This window comes from Acanthaster planci, linkage group LG11, assembly GCF_054643075.1.
Source record: "Acanthaster planci isolate LZ-2023a linkage group LG11, COTS_SCS, whole genome shotgun sequence".
Classification (NCBI taxonomy): Eukaryota; Metazoa; Echinodermata; class Asteroidea; order Valvatida; family Acanthasteridae; genus Acanthaster; species Acanthaster planci.
Window position 1 is genome coordinate 13,867,256 of NC_141787.1, and position 19,981 is coordinate 13,887,236.

The window sequence follows — 19,981 nt, forward strand, 5'->3', positions numbered from 1 at the left end:
AATCACTTTCACATTGCCGCTTCAATCCTTACAGAACGGCAAACGATCTGCAAAATTACCGTAGTGGGTAGTTGGCAGTACAATACACACAGTCCCTTAAATTTGGTCATGCGGAGAACGCACAGAAAATAATTATACAACCATATTATGTAAATTGAATTTTGTATTTTCTTTTTGGCTGTTGATATGAACGATCACTTGTATATAGGTAATTCCAGAAATTAGGGGTCCATCTTTTTGTATGTCCCTGTCACATCAGACCTATGATTTTGTATTTTCTACTTTCCAAGAGTGATGAATTACCTGCCAAATAAATGGTAACATTTTGAAATCAGTTCCAGTGATACATGTATTTCCATGTCAAATGACAAAGGTCAGATGTAACAGGGACACAAAAATATCACACTTTAGGACCCCTTACATGTATTTCTGGAATTATCCATCAACCTCTCCCGTTATTGTCTCCACCTTCTATTTTACATGTACTGTGGATGATTGTAGACATAACAGTACTGGTACCTGCACCCAAAAGGGGCAGTATCGTGTCAGGTTTTGGTGTCCCCTTACTTTGGAAGATGGTTAGTATTCAGTCATAGTATTTACACTGTATTGCTTGTATTTTTGTTTTTGTGTCTGTCGTGTTTGTGTATTTTTTTTTTTTGCTTTTACAGCTGCGTGGGAATTTTTAACGCATTGTGTATCATTCCTGTGCATCTGTATTGATGGCAAAAAGCTACACAGTTTACAGGCCACTGGTACATGTACGGGCAACAGAAAATTGACAATGACACGAGGAGAGAGATGTCTGTCTACCTTTGCAATGATAAATTGGAGCTGGAGTCAAAATATATTTGAATGACTGAAGAATTTAAAAGCCATTTGTGAGTTAGAGTTGAATAAAATCTGGTACACGGAGTTATCTGATTGCACATATACATACTGATTTGAATTCCCCAGACTAAAGACACTGTTGCCATACCCGTGATTCGGGGCAAGTTTTTACACAGCGACCACCATCTCTGAATGGACTGGATCCTTTGTGCCCTCCTTATCCATTAAAAACAGTGTACTGATGCAAGGCGTCTCTTATGTAACTGAGCAAAAGCTTGCCCCAAATCACGGGGTATAGCAACAGTGGTTTTAGTATGGAGAATTCAAATTGTTGTGTTCACGTGTATTTCAAGAACTCAGTGTACCAGGTTTTATTCAAATTTAACTTGCAAAAGGTTTATTAGACTGGGGGTAATCAGCCCCACGGGTGTACATTTGTAGTAGTTTCACTTCTTCATATAATTCCTGATGTTCTATGAATTGTTCTATGAATTCTTGAAATGTTCTCCGAATTCTTGAAAGGAATCTGGATCCAGAATACATGCACACCGGTGATGCCAATAAGAAGTAAAAATTTAAACCAAAATGGGACCTCTTTTCCAATAGAGTGTTTTAATTAATATAGGCTCATCAATTACGTACATGTATTACTAAGCATTTAAAATGAAAACCAGCGTGCATTAATCACTGTGCCATATGGGCAAGTAATGATACCGTACGTTTTAATAATACAACTGACCACTTGAATAGAACTCACCATGACAACATTGATGACTCCTGTCAGGTTTACACTATGATTTTTCACTACTGGGGTTCTTTGCCCACGGCATATTTTCCCAACTCATTAATGTGATTCATAATCATAAGAAATTAGCAATACTGTCTCTCTTTGCCGTGTATATGTACGAGACCCAGATGTAAGAAATGATCCATTACTTATCTGCAGAAAATAAGGAGTGCACATTAAATCCATTGAGATGTTTCTTTCCAATTACGATAACAATCAAATACACTGTCCAGCAAGCCTCCCATGAGCATTTCAAAAGCAACATTGAACATCGGTGTGGGTAATAGTCGTGACTAACTCGTACAAGATGTCCAATTCCTTATGATTTGGTTTTCTGATCTGCATCAACAGTTTATCACAACCAGGCCAACCTGCCACAGCTGATGACTGCAGAGCAGTGCTTTTCACACCCTTTCCAACAATAGCCCCCTATCTTGCGCATCACAGCGAGCCCCTATGCGTCCTATGGTGTGCTTGTTCATGTGTAAAGAGAAATGTGTAATTAACCACCTCTGACCACACCAAAAAAAAAAAAAGTCAGCTCCGACCCTCGACCAGAGTCAGTCAATCTTTAATCGTCTCATTTCCCTTCCAGATTGCATACTGTAATCACGCCTCATATGGCGGATGTCTCGTCGTCCCCCCCCGGCTGTATCTGCCAGCCTACCTACATGTACATGTACGTCCACACTATATCAAAAGCCGTCACCATGGCAACTGAATTCAGGCGGCCTGTTTCGCGGGGCCGAGCTGCATGATGGATTGGCTTCTTCATCCTTGTCTCTTTCTGTCGCCGAGATGTGGTGACAGTCCCCCTCAGAAACTAACGATGTAACGCATAATGCAAACAGGCACTTGACGTACTGTACTGCATGTATACAGCTAATGCACATAACGTGTTACAATATTTTAAAAATGACCCAGACAGTAGCATTTCATGTATCTACCGGTATATTGATTTTTCTTAATATAGTCATTTTTTTGCCATCATTTTTTGAACAAGGCAATTCCAGGCAAAACTGGAAATTGGTCACGCTATCACAATTCATAAACAAAATGAAGCTTTTTGTGGTTGAACTCATTACTTTTATTTCCAAGTTAATGATCTGTCCGTGAATTAAGATTTAAAAAAATATGCTCAATAACAACAAACCAATTTTCCCTTTTGCACGGAACTGCCAAAAATTTATCCTCAACTACCGCGTCCTCAAAAATTTCAAGTACCGGAATGTCACATGTGTATATTTCATACTTTTGTGTGTCTGTGTGTATATTTCATACTTTTGTGTGTCATATAATGTCCATATTCCATACCTTTGTGCGCAGGCCAGCATACAAACGGTTATTATGTCCGAATCATTCAGTTTTCTTGACCTGAATAGCAGATTTCTTAACATTCAGTGAAATTTCAAACTGCTGTAATTATTTATTTTTCAACATGATGCTGTGCAGCACCCGAATGCAAAATCATTACTGTGCTACACAATAACTCTTATCCAGACAAGCTCAAACATTTGCTCGGTATTGATTTCTCTGGCAAGTGGTAATTTCGCATTGCCACAAAGAGTAATTTATGGGTCAATCAATCCTCCATCTTTCTGTTCATGTATTTGATGTGTACATGTACATGTAGGACACCAAATACGAGTATTCTTAAAAAATACATGTAAGTCAATTACACCAACACTGAAGGACAGTTGCACTGATGAGGAAACATGATTTCTGTTGTGAAGAACTTGAGTCATTTGTAATTTTGTTGGCATCCTGTTAGGATTGGAAATGTAAAATAGTAGGGTTATCATTGTTATCAAGATTTCACTTTTCCCATATTAAGGGAAAGTCTGTTGTTGACTCCTCTTTTGCTCAAACAAAACCCTTTTCAGGTTTGTAGGCTGATGGGTGAGTGGGCTTCAAATATGGAAAAACATCTGATGTCAAATACAAGTGTACACACGTCAGACTGACTAGAAATTCACTTGGACACCGTTTCATTCACAGACACTCTGATTCTGGAATTCCTGGTTAGGAAATTGTCTGTCAGCAGTGATTTTTGACACCTGTTTTTTTTTTTTGGGGGGGGGAGTGCGGTTAATTTTACATCTCATTCACATCACACAACAAATGCACGGACGTATACTGGTACGTTCATGTACATGTATGTTCGCCTTGCCAACCTGTCAATGGAGACAGTTGACTCATCTTTGCCAGTTTGCTGTTGCCACGGCAGCACCTTCAATTGTCCCTAATTAGCGAATAGCGCCACGCTTGGACAGGCACCGGCTCCATTCGCTGACAATAACAAATGGTACTGTGGATGCTCCATTGCTCATAAAGTGGCGTGAGGCAGACAAAAAACTGGAAGAATGAGCCAGACTGAGACCGTGTACCGAGAGAATCAGGTCCTGGCTGCTCATTTGCATGTTAAAACTTCTCCGCAAGGTGTCAGGTGTGATCTCGTTACTTTTGTATCCGTGTGGAGATAAATGTCATGTAGGAGAATAAATGACATTGTTGCTAGACCCAAAAAGTCAATGATGCATCCAGCTATAAACCTCTTGAGAGTTCACGTATGTTTTGTGAGTTGATGTACAGAGTACAGAAAATAAGAAACATATACATCTACAGTGGAACGTCGCTATACCGAACACCGCTATACCGAACATTCGGCTGTACCGAACATCGTCCTTGGCTCCCAGTATGTTGTGCACAAAACCTATTGAACATTATGCAGTTGCCAATCAACCGAGATTCGCCACAGCATACATCAGAGATCGATCCTGAGTGGTAGCTTCACGACTTTTAGGATAAATTAAATATCAATTTCGTAACTCAAGATTTGAAAAAACAAAAATAAGTAACAGATACATTTCTAGAAACCTCAAACATGAATGCAACGGCAAAACATCATGCAAAACAATTAACAGCAAATTATAGTATTACAAGAGGGTGCACCTCAGTTAGACAAGAGAGGGCGCTATTTAACAAGGCAACGAAACGTTCGGCAGTTAATTTCACTATACCGAACGACTGCTGTACCGAACATTTAGCCTGGACCCCGTCGTGTTCGTTATAGCGGCGCTCCACTATACATGTACATACCGGTACTGACAAAAAAACGAAGAGACACAAGCACCAAATTCCACATTGTAATTTGCTGATATGTTCATGTATGTATACAATGTTGACTCTGGTAATCTGCAGAGGACATTTACATACACATGTGTACACTGTACATGTCAGTTCCACACGGTTTATTTAGATCAATACATGTAGAAGAAACACCCTTTTCAAATTCTACACTTGTTCATACATCATGTACATGCAGTGGTAAGCTCCTTCGTTCACGACTGTACCACATACACAAAGCACAAATACCTGGACATCATGTGGACTCCATTCACATGTACATGAACCTACAGCAGTATGGAGTATTACCATATTTGGACGGCCTATCATATCACAAATCTGGTGTAATCTGACCAATCACAAGGCTTGTTCTGGCAGCCTGCAACGGGTTATATGGGTGTTTCCTTGTTGCGGGGTGCTCTTCTTAAACACTGTAGCACATGGAACAAAGACACTAACGAAAAATTTTAATTGCAAAAATTTCATTGGCTGTGCAAAAACACCCCCAGTATGAGGCATAAACTACAAGTTCTACGACATGTTTGTACCGATGGGATTTAAAATTCTTTGTTATCAACTTGGGATATTTCAAGTTGAATTTGGACAAATATTGCTGTAGCAGGAGGAAAAGGCCACTATGCCCGTACAGTATGTGGTAATCCGCTCCCAGCGGAACAAGAGAGGGCGTGTTTTTTTGGTACTCACAGCATAGGCACGCCATGAGGCATGCAAGTCTATGCGCGTTTGACGCGGAGCACGCTGAGTACGCGTAACTAATTTATTCCGGCATGTATGGTCTTTGCGTACACGCAGAATGCGTGCAAGAACCCGTCCATCTGTCTTTCTTTTGCCGCTTGGGGGTGCACTTCAGCTCGGGGCGGATACTCTAGACTGCAGAGGCAATAATACCAACTTGTATATAAACGCGTATGTATCCAGGGAACCTTCTTAAAGCACCACTCATTATTATTATTACCCCTGCTCAACAGGCACATGATCAACATCCCTAAAACAATCTCAGCTCCCTGGGGAATATACAGCTCGATGCTGACACAACATACAATGTGGAATTTACATCCCAAACTGCTCATATGCCTGCGTCCAATTTTATGCACAACAGACTTGATCATGATCAGTATTTAAAAGACCCTGACTACACTGTCGACAATAATCCACATTTTTCATACATGTAGGCCTTTACGAGTTCATGTACCGTACGTGTTTACACAGAGCATCAATGAATGACCGGTAAATAAATGGAGTCACAAAATCAGAACTGTACATAATACTTTGGGATCACAATCCATAAAATACGACATGACAACGTCTCAGCCCAAAATACACTCTTAACTTGGCCAATGTACAATCCATATAAATTTACAGATTATAAGGTTAAGAAGATTTTTGGAAATTGTATTTCTGAAATGGCGGGGGCATCGAAATCCAAAAGGACTCGTACAAGATGTAGAAAAGGATATTCACCTAGACTTGGGAAATGAAAAAATCTATGATTGCATTTCAAGATAAATCCCAGTAACAGACAGGAAATTGATTTGACTGCTCTGTCGATGAGAGCAATTTGTTAAAATGGCCACTTCATGGGCTTCATCAGTGCAATCGCACAGCCAGCATTTGAAGAATGCCGCTCGGATAAATTCCAAATGATGGGGGATTTGTTGGGAGCGCTGCATAAATGCAAGGAGCGACGCGTACCGCATCTTCATGGGTCGTTGCATACCGTTACCACCTTCTCCCTGTGAATTATTGAAAGGGGCTTGTTGATGGGTTTTTTTTTTGGGGGGGGAGGTGCAGGGGTTACCAGCTTCCAGTGCTAAAAAGGGGGTGGGGGAGGGAACACTGATCAGTTCAGGAGTTGTTACCAGCTGGTGTTTGAGTTTGATATACACGGACCACCTTGATTATGATGTGCATACATGTACTGGTACAAGGCTGTCAGTGTAGGCAGTGATTTGGTATGGACACAGGCCACAAATTCAGATCGGGGGGGGGAAGGGAATAAATTGCTTCTCAGAAGATAGAGAACAGTCGGGAAATTTATTTCTAAAATGTTCCAGAAAATATGAAAATGATGAGTCACGTTCAAGAAATTCTTGGAAAATGTGCAGCACCCTTCTTGTTTTTGATGATTAGTTTTTCAGGGGTGAGGGTTCCATGGTAGTGGGTGTAGTGCACTGGGGAAAGGGGCTAGTGGGTGCACGTGTCCCTAATTCCATCATCTCAACTTCTAGCGGTAGATCTGAACATGGTATACATGTAGTGTGACATTATTGTAAGATTTAACCACAATTATATTTTGCTAGTAGTCAAAGTACATGTACATGCATGAGAAGATTTCAGAATCTCAGCGTCAGGCCAAATCAATGTAATCAGTGGTACTTGTCTGAGGCTGTCAGATGCGTTCTAAGTTCGTCTTCTGTTCCATAACAATAAAATATTGCCTTTGACAGGCAGCTGTTTATGCAGTGCCTCCACAGAGTAGTAAGCACTTCAAATAACATCCGCCTCCACGATCAGATGTGATGCACAGTCCCACCAGGGAATCTTCCTCCTACGTATGCATCATTCCAGACCCAGTCGCCATCGCAGCGAGAGAGGCAGGCAGGCATGCAACTTCCAGCAGGTTGAGCTGGTAAGAAGACGGAGGGTCCTATGCCGCCTTGCCCCTGGGACCAACTCATAATGTGCATGCATTTGTGGTGCGTGATTACAATACAGTAATCTGAAAGGGAAATGCTTGTCATCAAGTCATGACGCACCTTAAGCTTATTACCTCTGCCTCTGCATGCACTGATCATTGGAGCCCGTTGAATCCCAAGAGTAATTTCTGTGACGAGGCAGTGAATCAATGATTATTTAATATGACATCGGATGCCGAAACAAAAAAATTTAAAAGTTCCGATTGAACTACATGACCAAAGATGTTTTTCCTTTGGCATTTTTGGTTTTACAGCGCACATGATTTTGACCTAGTGAAATCAAGACATTATTTCCAGCAGAAATCTGCAACAGGATATCCTTTAACCCTACCCCCCTCAATCCTTCACCTGTTGGAGGACTGAGGAGTGTTAGGGTTAAAGTTGACACATACATGTACATGTACAGTACATGTACCACATGGCCATACTACCACGTCCACCCTCACGAAGAGTCACTGTCTGTGAGTGATTGGGACAGGTGTTGGGTTTTTAGTTTGGAAGAAGCTGGATCTACCACACAATGGTCACTACTGCAAATACCAGAAAGACAAAAGTGATCACTCCTGCCCAGTCACAGGTGCATGGGGCCTAAATCAGTCTGAACGGCAGGAACGGGGTGGCATTGCCCACATCATGACTATACATGTACATCTACAAGCCATGTTTTCCCTCGATAAACGTCACCGAGTCTGACATTTTAGGTCTTGTCGCAAACAACACGTGTTGTGCTGATTAGTAAAAATTAGGCCACGACCATCAACATCAACTGATCAAGAGGAGGTTTTCTTGCATAAAACTGAGTGGCAAACTCACAGAGATATCACACATGCTTCACTGCAAGCAAGCATCTGGACAACGCTTCATTTATTGTACATACCGGTAAATCTTCAAGCAGACTTCAATACTCAGTTCTGATTGGTCAATCCAATCCATAGCAACAAACAGTGTGTTATTAATTGCATGGTTCATATCAAACCCCACGTAATGCATTCTAACTCAACGCATTGCGTTATTTACGCTAACAGCAAAGGAGGCGCATTTGTATGCATGGACCCCGACATTACATCTTTACTGCATGCGTCAAGTTTACTTGAAGATAATTTTGTTATCACACTCCTGCTGGTGCAATATGTATGGCAGCACAGGTGGTACATTTCTCTTTGCGATATCACCTGTGATAGCCATCTCATATTTGTCTTCTAATATTAATTGCTCATTTCAACGACTGAGTGACTTATACAGGCCTTGCCAATGTAACTATAGGTACATTTCTACATGTACATGACCTATCAACAGCATCTGCCAGCAAAATTCATCTGCCAGATCTAAAATTACTATGGTATACAAGTTAATGCTTGACAATGTTTGATGCTTCTAGATTCAAAAGTGCAAGAAATACAATCTTACTGTCTTTTCAATACACGTATAAGCTGATAAATACCCTGGCCTTTCTAATCCTTCTCTTGCTGTTACAGTCGCAGCCAGTCAAAAATTCCTTCCACTTCTCCCTCTACAGTACACAGGAGTCATTTGACTGATTTTGACAGATAGGACAACTGAGGTGCAGATTGCTTGCTGAGGGAGCTATTCTCCCCCCCACTTCTGATTTGCACTGGAATGAACGGTTTTTACACAGAACAAAACAAAATGATAATCTTGAAAAAAAAAATTATGTAACGACCGACGAATGGGTGTTGCTTCTCTGTGTGCCTTGAGCAGAAGCACCCCCCCACGGGTTGAATACAGCCAGATTGGTGGGGAATGTTCATTTTCATACGCAACCGTAATGCAAGCATTTCAAAAAGTCATTCACTCACCAGAAAAGTACAGTTCCCACCAAAGGAGTCTCTGTTGCTGGGAAAATTTGCGCCCTCTCTTGGTCCCACTCGGGCTCATTAGAATGAGCTCTGAGAAATCCTTTTGTGTGTCTTTTTCCAGCAGAATGAAATTATGTCCATCCTTAGACAAGGATTGAGGATTTTCATATAACGGAGAGACAATCTGCTTCCCAGGCATATCAAATCTACTTTTATTTCTCAAGCGTTCTTCCCTACCTTTTCAATGCTATTTGAAATCATTTTTTAATCCTAACTGAGAAATCTTGAATGGTACCATTGATTCAGTCAGATGATTGACTTTCATAAACTTTGGGTTACGTTATCAGGCTGGCACAAGTACAAGTAACTTTGTTCTCTTGGCCTTTGTTTCCATTTTGCACCATAGGAACAAAAAAAAATCAACTGGTTGACTGTCAAAAGTGCCTAGCACTGTGTGAGGACAGCAAAATTGTAAATTGACACTCATGAAAAGACAGGTGAATTTTACTGCTTACCTTTCAGCAACGATTCAATGTTTTTCCCAGTAGCTGTAATTAATACTGTATTCATTATTGTTAAGACTATAACTCCCAGGGTGTTTATGTACAATCATACTGACAGTGGAAGACTGAGGACTGTTAAGGCATGGAGGAATAAAGGGTTAATACATACATACATATACATGCATTACTGTACCCTACATGTACATGTACACATTTTTGCCTAATTTTGAATGTTTAAACCATGGGTAAGAATGAAATTTTTCACCTTGGTCATGCGCACCTTTGCAGTTGAAAACCCACTGTCCAAAACGTTCATATAACAACTATGCATCAGTGAAATCCAGGGCTGAATTTCTAACCCCTTACATGTACATGTACATGCATTCTCGTAATAAGCGGCCAGCCCACAGTAACCTGCTCCAGGGATTTCAAAGTACACATATACACTACATGTATTATGCCCAGACATGGATGCTCTCTGGGCAATAACCCTGTCTTCTAAAATGCTCATTAATTGATTAACCACACAAAATCCCCCCTCCCTTATTAACCTCACAAAATCCCAACCCCCCCCCAACACATGATAAGAAAGGGCAAGTAATATAATTAATATATCAGATAGCTGCATCACTGATGAGTGGCAATTTGTAACCATGGGCTACACAGTGTACACACAAATGGGCCTGACCAGGGGCAGGGAGCACAGTGCTATTTATTGTGAGCAAGACATTAGTTGAGCCAGTACTAATGAGAACCGGTACGATATACCGGTAGGCCGTGTGGAAAATCTGCAAATGCATAATATGTAATTCTTGTTTACTATTGAAATATAACGCTTGATGAATATCGATATGATGTTATGTTAATGCATGTACATGTACCGGTATGTTATTGGATATCATTTGTTTCTCAAAATAACATACCTACCGTATTTGTGGAGACAGGTGGAGTGGAGCAATTCCTTTGTCATTAAAGGAAATTATTTGTTTTATTTCCAATTTCATGAATGTGAAATTTTGTCTCACAACATCTGACTAAATCCTGAAAGAAATCCCAATTTCAGAATCCTTCAAGTTGAGAAATTTCTCCCTCGGTACATTAAAAGAAGGAATGTTTTGTGTCAATCATCCAGTAATTTGTGTCAGAGCCAACCATCCATGGAGAATGGAACTAATTCAATCGATCCATTCACCTGATGGAGATTTACCTCTAGAGGGAATAAAATAGGCTGAATAACACATACATGAACATGAACCAGTTTATATCACATACTGGTAGCCAAACGCCATCAAGTAATTTATGCAAATTCTACGAAAGTTGAGTACAGCACACAGGGCAATCCAATCACTGCCTTGAACATGCAAACATTGGATTTGAGCTTCGCGCACGTACCTTTGGCAACTGCATGCTCAAGGAAGGCTTATCCATGGCAAATAAATCACTAATGGAACCAATTCCATGTGTATGTACATGTAAATTTATTTTACTAAAATAATACATACCATCATTACTGCCATGGTGTAAAATGCAGTTAAGAAAGCCACAGCAGGTGTTTCTGACTGTAATAGATTTCTGCAAATGGTACATACATGTATAGGCAGAACACTGATCAAGTGAAACAGAAGACGACAAGCACAGAGTTGTTGGTCTCTTTTGCAGTCAAAAATGGATAGAGCAAAATGTACTAGTAAGGTTTGACAAATGGCTGCTGACTGATTTTCATAAAGACATCACTGTTTGGTTTCAATCAAGCAATGGCTTCCAACCTGATACACATGAAGAACAGGTTGTGGAGTATACTCAAAACACCTGTAAAATGGGAAAACCAGCAAGGAAAGACTTCTAAAGTGTTTATGTTGAGCACAGGGGTTCTTGTGGACTGTTGTTGATGTGATTCAGTGGCACGTACAGCAGTCTGGTGCCCTTTATGCCATCAACGTTAAAAGCCTTTCAATACGGTAAAAGGATAAAAAATTCAGGACGGGCGATAAAAGAACGCCTGCTTGGACAATAATAACTAATGGTGTGAACTGCCCAACGACATGCACATTGACTGAGTTGGGAATTGCATACAACACGGTCAAGGGTGTGGTGCCACCTACCGCCTCATTTCCTCCTTGGGAGTTTTGCCCTTAATCAAATTCAACATACTTAATATAACACTGTCAGCCAGCTGACCCCAGCAAGCTCAGAGGCTGAGTGGAAAGACATCCAGGCAAGTAAGCAGAAGGTTGGAGGTTCAAGTTTCAGCCCAGTCCATGTGTGCTTGTGAATTTTTCATCCGCCTTCGCCAACACCTGGCACACAGTGTTACAAATCTATGTTGGTAAAAGGAAAAACTCCCAAAACAAAAAGAAATCAACATTTCCCTGATCCCCCCCCCAAAAAAATCACTTCTTATACATGTGAACATCCTGCGATCTTTGCTAAATGCTCAGATTATCCACGGCTCAAACAGTGAAAACCATAAAACAATTCATTGTGCACAAAAGCGGCTGAAAATATTCCACAAAAAAAAAGCCAAACCAGGAGAGTTTTAAACCTCATACCAGCAAATTAAAGAAGTTTGTACCTAGCTAGGCCCAACTTGTGAATGACCACTGCACAGTTGAATAAAGCACAGACTATGTAACAGTTAATGGGAATTGGTGAGACTGGAAATCTGGCTCAAACATGACATGAGCCAAGGAAATCCACTCAGGTCAATCCGAGCCATGAGATCTTGGGGCACAACATAACACAAATCATCCCAAAGGGTAGAGGCACTTAAGCCCTTGGTAAGGTAATCCGGTAAGTGCCTCTCCACTGCACTGAGGTTTCTCTGCTGAGTCTGATGTCAACCTCAAGGGAATATGGAGAAACATTACAGAGAGGAAAGATATTTTAGTGGATTCTCGTTCCGTTGGCAAACTCCCAGTGAAACGTGACCAGAGATGAGGAGGTGCAGTGAAGGAGAGTTTGAAATAACAGATACTAAGCATATCCTTATGACAAAAGGAAACAGTTTCAATAAACACAAACTTAATTAAGGAAAACAGAGGACCATCTGCAGTGTTACCATGCTGTGGTCTCTCGGTGGGAAAAAATGAGCTTAAATACATTTAGGCGATAACAATACACGGACCAGTACTTTGAATATGGTACATTGAGGAAGCCACAAGAATTTTTGATGTACATGTACACAGAATGCTTGATCTGAATCTTAACGTTTAGAATTCATGTACTGGTGTATTTTTCAGAAAGGTGGTTTACAGCAACTTGGAAATTTCCTTCCATGGCTGAGGCCAGTTCTTAATCCAAACATGACGTGGCAAAATATAGACAAGTTTAGCAGTGGTTCGTTGGACATTCCTGATCGCCCCTTTAATGGTGGAATTGGAAATCAGTGTCCTTGGTTTTGTACATATGAAAAGCCAACCATCATGGAACAGCTTCTCTATCCAATACAGTAGTTACTGTACCACAACATATTTGATCAGAGGTAGTGTTACGGTACCATGGTCGCCTCACTTGTCTATTGGCAAAGTTCCAACTATCAGGTGCCTCGTTTGCCAAAATGAAGAATACACGTACGTTGGCGAGTATTCTGAGCAACTAACAAGAGACAAAATGAGCACCAAAGAAAGAAGTGACTGAGAAAAGACAGGTACTTGTAAATGTACTGTAGGCCACATGTACATGTACGTGTACATACTGTACATGTTCATGTGGCAATAACATCTAGGTTCTAGTTTAAAATTTGCTTGCTGGAGTGGAACCCTGACATGGGTATACTGATTAATGCTGGTACACTCCGACACGAAAATGTCCCCTTGCTATGCAAGGCTTTGTCAATTTATTACTTGACAGGAATTACCAAGGAATTACCAGTATGCAAGTCAGTACCAGCACAGTACATTTAAGCCTGTGCCGTCAGTCTGTGCACATAATGTACTTTCTATATTTGGTGTGGCTATCAGTCCCTAGACTTAACTTGGTCCCGCACCGCTAAAAACACGACTGCTGACAATGCCATGGCAAAATGGCATCACTGCCATGTCCCGCATTCATTTGATCTCACAACACCTTGGCATCGAAGATTATACCAGGCAAGATATGGGACCAAGGGGTATCCCCCCTACCTGTCCAATCCCCATACACACTGTGGACTATTGTTACCTGACACATCCCCCCTAGAAGTCTGTACAGAATTCCTGAGATTCCAATCAAACAATGACCAACACAAATGCGGGGGGGGTTCTATCCGTCCCATATCTTGCTTCAAATGTCGAAGATGGCCAGTGTTGATGACACAATTTTTCCATTGACACATGCACAGCCCCCACACCGTGAGGCGTGGAAGTGCACTACGTGAGGCAAATGATGTGAGACCAGAGTCAGATTAATCATTCAGTGTCTCTCTGCAGCAGAACCTTAATACGAGGCAAATCATGATGCAGACTGTTTGTGAATATAACTGCAAATATAAACACAGTCAAACTTCTGGACGCGTAAGTACGTCACGGCCCTGTCATTAGTACATGTATACCAGTACGTCTGCATACTTATAATGCCAACTTAAAATACCCGTCAATTTGAAACACGTAATTCTTTAATAAATTTTCAAAACAAAATTGCAGTGTCTCATGACAATGGTGCAAAACAACAGGCTCAAATGTAGCTTGAACTGCTACTCCCTGAGGTTTCGATGTAAAGGCAAAATTAAAGGAATGCCTAAATAAATCTAAACCAATTAAAACCTTAAAGGCTGATCCAGAAAGACCTCATTTCAGAAAAATGACAATTGTGTATAAAAAGGGACACTTTCAAACTGCAAGTTAAACAGCCACGCAGCTACATGTATTTTAAAAATATTTTTATTTTTTTTTTAATCTTTTAAAATTTCTATCAATCCTGAACTGCACTTAACAAAGGGGAAAAGGGGGACAAGCCCTTTCAAAATACCTGACCATTACTGACAGGGCAGGCTGTTGACAATAAATTGCAAGTGATCAGTGAATCGAACTTCAAGTTTCATAGTGTAAATGCTCCATGACATTTTGCCAGGTCAGAGCATGAAAGTACGGACCTGTGCAAGTTGTCATTCAAAGGTACTATTTTTGTCGAACAAAACCTCAAAGGAATGTTCCATTACAAGCACAGTATCAAGTACCAGGACAAGCATTTGTCCTTTTCTGCTCACAAAAGCGAACAAGTGACAATGTGATACGGCAAGGCCTGACAAGCCGACAACCAACGTTGGAATTCATTACAGCCTACACATGCAGATGTTAAATTTTGCCCATCAGTGAGTGAATACATGCAAGTCCTGCCACACATCTACTGGGAAGTACGTGTCACATACTGTATGCCTTCTGATGATTAAGTCTTTTCACGTACATATAATCAGTAGTTTACTTACTGTACTCATGAATTAATGAACTTGAAGCAGCAAAAAAATGTTAGATGTTTATTTCCTCAAAGAAATAGCAAGCACACTTCAGAACTGCCTTGGAAATTAATTTAAATTCCCAGATCATTTGAAACCTAATTTATATTTACTTAAGTGACCCCGAGTGTTACGCTAGCCCTCCCCTGTCTGAGTTTGCCCCCGACTGAAGACGGTACTGGTATATTCTACTGGTAGATAAAAATCAATGACTGTTGGATGGCCCATGTCGTGTCAGCTGCTTCTACAAGTCCAGCAACAGGATTTCTACACTCAGGAAAAACAAATTCATAAAATGAACGCCAACTGCTGCTCAGTTTCAGGCTGTATTCTCTGAGCTTACAAATTAAAGCTCCTTAACTGTGGCCTCACAAGGCCATGAATCTGACAGACGTGCTGGTAGGGTACCGTATTTGCCTAGGCTGGCCATTTCATATCACGATCTCCCACAACAAATATTGGTTCGTTAAATTTGTAAAGCAAAACTAGCCCAAACCTTTTCTTTTTATTGTTTTGGTCTTGCTGTCTTTTGCTGTTTTTGCCTATGATTACATTTTACCCTAGTAAAAAAATTGATAATCAAATTGGCTCTACTAGTCCAACCATGACAGTCAATAAGCGGACACAATTGCTGCCTACTCAACAACTCAAATGACACTAAAGGGAAAAATTAAATACCTTAATATGTTATATCATGGCTTCTAGGTACTTTAAATTGTAAGCTGACCGTAGCGGCCTGCCTACCTGAAAACTCAATGACACTAAAGGGAAAAAATTAATTCCCCAGTACATGATATCATGGCTTCTTTGATCTTTTCATCAATTTTCTCATGTTACATGTAGCTCACTTCCTTTTCACAGCATAATTTCTCACCAGCTTTTATGCACGACCCTCTGTGCAGTCTTCCTTTGTTCCATCTTTTTTTTTTTGGAATAGGGTGTTTCCTCAGGGTTAGGGCCAGTCCCTGAAAATCAGGCATCCACACTTGCCTTGAGTGAAAAAGGAGGGCGTCCAAGTGCTGTGTAACTTTGCCTTTGTGGTGTCCAAAAGACGCCAAGACATCAAACACCCTCCAGCTACATGTAAAGGATTGATTTCTCTTTTAAAATTTCATGTTGTCAGAGATATTCATGGTGATTTTTTCCTGATTTTTCTGGCCTTTGTTGATCTGAAAATACACGCACACATCTCAGTTTGGTGGGTTTTTTTTCTACATTTTGTTTTCTTTTTTAAATAATGTAGTAGTCCTGTGGGAATCATGGCAACATGGGTCTTCCACAGCCGTATTATGATAACCTAATCACCCCATATGAGAGATGCCCAAGACAGAATCTCAAAGTGTCTTCAGTCTCCACCTCCATCATTGCTGAAGTCACAAGAGAATTCCGAAGCTTTTAGCTAATTAACTACGAGTACATGCAGAGAGTAGGGTTTCTGTATAGGAGCTGTGGATGTAACCTGTACAATTTGGTGTGGCGTATCCAGGTCTTGTGTTGGGGGGGCAAAATTAAAATTGCTGCTAAAAATGATAGCCCAAACCTCATCTTCCCTGGGTATGCCAAGTGAACTACGTGGAGGAAACATGTTTCTTTTGGCTTGTCCCAGTGGGATACATGTACATGTATGTGAGGAGATTCAACAGAGTGTTTATATCACACTGAAAGTAATAAATATGTACATGTAGCCTGGATGTCATTGTCTGCAGAGGCTGCAGCAAAGGATTGGCCAGGGGCATACATGTTTACACAGTGTTGGACAATTCAACATCCAACAAATTAACCCTAACCATCCTCGATCCTCCAAAATCCTCCGGGTGATTTTGGAAGATTTCAGAGGATTGAGGTTGCATGCAGTGTGAAACATCGGAGGATTTGGGAGGATTGGGGGTGTATTGCAAGTGAGCCCTGGAGGATTTTGGAGGATTGTGGTTGAATGGCCCAGGAGAGCGTAGAGGATTTTGGAGGACTTGAGGATGTATAAACAGTGACAGAAATGTGTGGAGGATTTTGGAGGATTCCAATTTACTGGTTGTGACGCACTTCCACTGCATTATACAAACTCCCCACTGTACACTGTTGGAAGGTCTTATGTCATATTTCACATTATGCAAAGAAAAGTCCTTGGACAGCTCCAGTTTCTGTAAGGCAATTGCTGCAGGTAACACTTTAATCATGATATATTTGGAGCATGAGGATCTTGCCCACCAGCACAAGTATTGAATACTGGAGGATTTTGAAGGATTGAGGGTGTATCCTAGCCAAAAGGGCCTAGGCGGTTAGGGTTAAACATAGACACATCTCCTTAAACAGGCAAAGTATATGAGTGAGTTTAACGCACACCTGAAGTTACGTATACTCTCTAACTGCACTGTCTAGCTTCATCAGTTTGGGACTGGTTACGAACTTGACTGATGCCAAAGACTGTCAAAACCTTTTTCAATCAGTCTCTGAACTGGATGTGATAGGTTTCTGTATCCTGTATCCGTGAACCTTAGGGCTATCCCCAGAACTGTGGGGTACCTTATGGTGTGATGCTCTCGAGTAATTTTTCAAAATTAAATTTTATGAAAAGCAGTCTTTTCTATTCAGTAAATGGTGAAATTTCATTTATAAACACAGCCAGGTGTAATAGTAAATCAAACTGCAACAATATTAAAACAAACAATGCAAAACGGCAGTTTCCTTTTGCTTTTAAAATTTGGGCCAATGTAACCTCCACATAAAGGCCCAATTACTTTTTTTAAACGTGATGCCAACAACAAACGAACTGGACTTTTTTCAATGTTTTCCTTGTCAGGCAGTGAGTTTCTGACATTTTTTTCCAATAAAGCAAGCAGTGGAAAACGCAAAGTTTTGTACCACAATTTGACTCAAATGGTCAAGGCCCTAATTCTTAAAAGTTAACAAACACAGTTACCAAGCCTGCAGAAATTGGGATAAAAAATGATGGTGGTCGATTTTGCATTGCTCTCCGACAGCTGACCCACGGGGACGGTACGCAAACGGGTTGCAAAGTGCGCACTGGGTGACAATTTTACGGTGTGTGTGCGTAGCACTAATCCCATCGAGAAATGCCAAATAAACGACAGAAACTCACCTGCCATCTTCCTCCCCAAAGTGATCTCCAAGCACAAGGTCTCTGAAGCGGTACCTGGGGGGCAGAGGGGGCACAATGTCGTATCCTTCGGCCATTTTGCTCAAGTTAACCTTTGCAGTGTCTCTATAGTATCATTTTGCCAGAGAAATTCTTCTTTGCCTGGTGATCTTCTCTCGCACAATATTGCTTTCTGTCAATGTCAACGTAGCATCTAGCGCTAGCGATTCACGTACGTACGCGTAATGCGAGGTTGTTTCGTGCGAAGCTAGCTGACAATGGTTGGTGGCGCCCTTACCAATCAGCGGGCCACGTGCCTCCCTAAAGCAGGGAATGGAGCAGTCCGCTAATTCAAATGAGAATTTCTGGCCAGCTCATCAGCATTAAAAGTGCCCCCGCAGTATCTTTTGAAAAAGGAGATTGTTTGGCCCCCAGAATGGTGAGATTGTATAAATCGTTGCCAGGATCAACTCCCTGGGTCTTTAAGCTTTCATATGAGAGCAGAGTGGCTAAAAACTACGGTTGAAAATGGTCCTAAGTGCCAAAGGAAGTTGAGGGTTGCCACTTGAAAAATGGCTGCAATTAGACTTAGGAAAAACTCTCTTTTAATTAAAATAATGAAAAATGTAATTGGTTTACCCACAAAAAATTCAAAAGAAATTGAAAGACTAGGGACCAGACAGTAATTTAATTTGTGTTTCAGAAATCTCAATTTCAATAACGCCCTATTAAGGCGTTATAATGCCCTATTTTAAGGCGTTATAATGTCCTATTTTAAGGCGTAATAACGCCCTATTATGGCGTTTTAACACCCTATTTCGACGTAATAACGCGCGTCCACGCACACACACACGCGTGGCTCTGCTTATGCGTGTAGTATTTGCAGTTACTGTGGCCATCCTTGGACGGTTCGAATAGCAAGGTATGTGATAAAAGCCCCTTTGTCTGCAGGTAGTCCTGATGCTCAGTAATAACATGGATATAATGCCTGGGCGGTAGGTCTAATAGGGCGTTATAACGCCTTAATATAGGGCGTTATTACGCCGTAAAATAAAAAAAGTGTATTCCTGGCGGCGACCAGCCACCGTAGAAAAGCAATACATCTGAAACGGCGGAGTGGTTAAGCTGGCGATTATCAGAACGTCAGACGGTGGGTTCAAATCCCAGTGGTGGCTTTTTATTTTCCCAAAGCTCGCTGTCAGTCATCAGTAGCTATAAGAGACTCTAATTCACCCCGCCAAATACCAACAGTACCTTAGCCCACGGGGTAAGCTCTTCTGCTGGTACTGTCCGCGAAGTCAAGGTGAGCGCCTTAGTACAGGTTCGAGACGTATGGCCTAAAACCAGGGCTTTAGGGGCTTGTCTCGTTTCCTCCCTTGCATGGTCGCTCGAATCCTTTTTAGGGTTAAATGGATGGGCAGGGAGGAAGTGCGGTGGGCCGGGAACCCCGAGACCCCAGAAGAGTCCTATATGGAAGCCAGTAACTGCGATTCCTTGCGAATTTCGGGAGTCCGTGCACCTGAATGCTTGGTCAACACCGCATACCTTTTCGATTTTTCCCTCACCACATTTTTTTTTCATTTCCGTGGGCGCAAAACCCACAAGGCAATTTTGTAGGTATGAATACAGTCAGCTAAAGGATCGATGCTAATTTATTTTCATTTCTAATCTTAATTTC

General features: G+C 41.1%; 1 protein-coding gene across 8 annotated transcripts in view; it reads right to left on the reverse strand.

Annotated features, from left to right (window-relative positions):
* Positions 1-18,532, reverse strand: part of LOC110981376 (potassium channel subfamily T member 2-like) — an 81,237-nt gene extending 62,705 nt beyond the window's left edge. For all 8 annotated transcript variants that reach the window (XM_022238894.2, XM_087143087.1, XM_022238895.2 and 5 more), the window contains exon 1: positions 18,307-18,532. In XM_022238894.2, coding sequence (XP_022094586.1) covers positions 18,307-18,401 — 95 coding nt within the window. In that variant the 5' untranslated portion in view covers positions 18,402-18,532. The remainder of the gene's footprint in view (positions 1-18,306) is intronic.
* Positions 18,533-19,981: the final 1,449 nt, after the last annotated feature.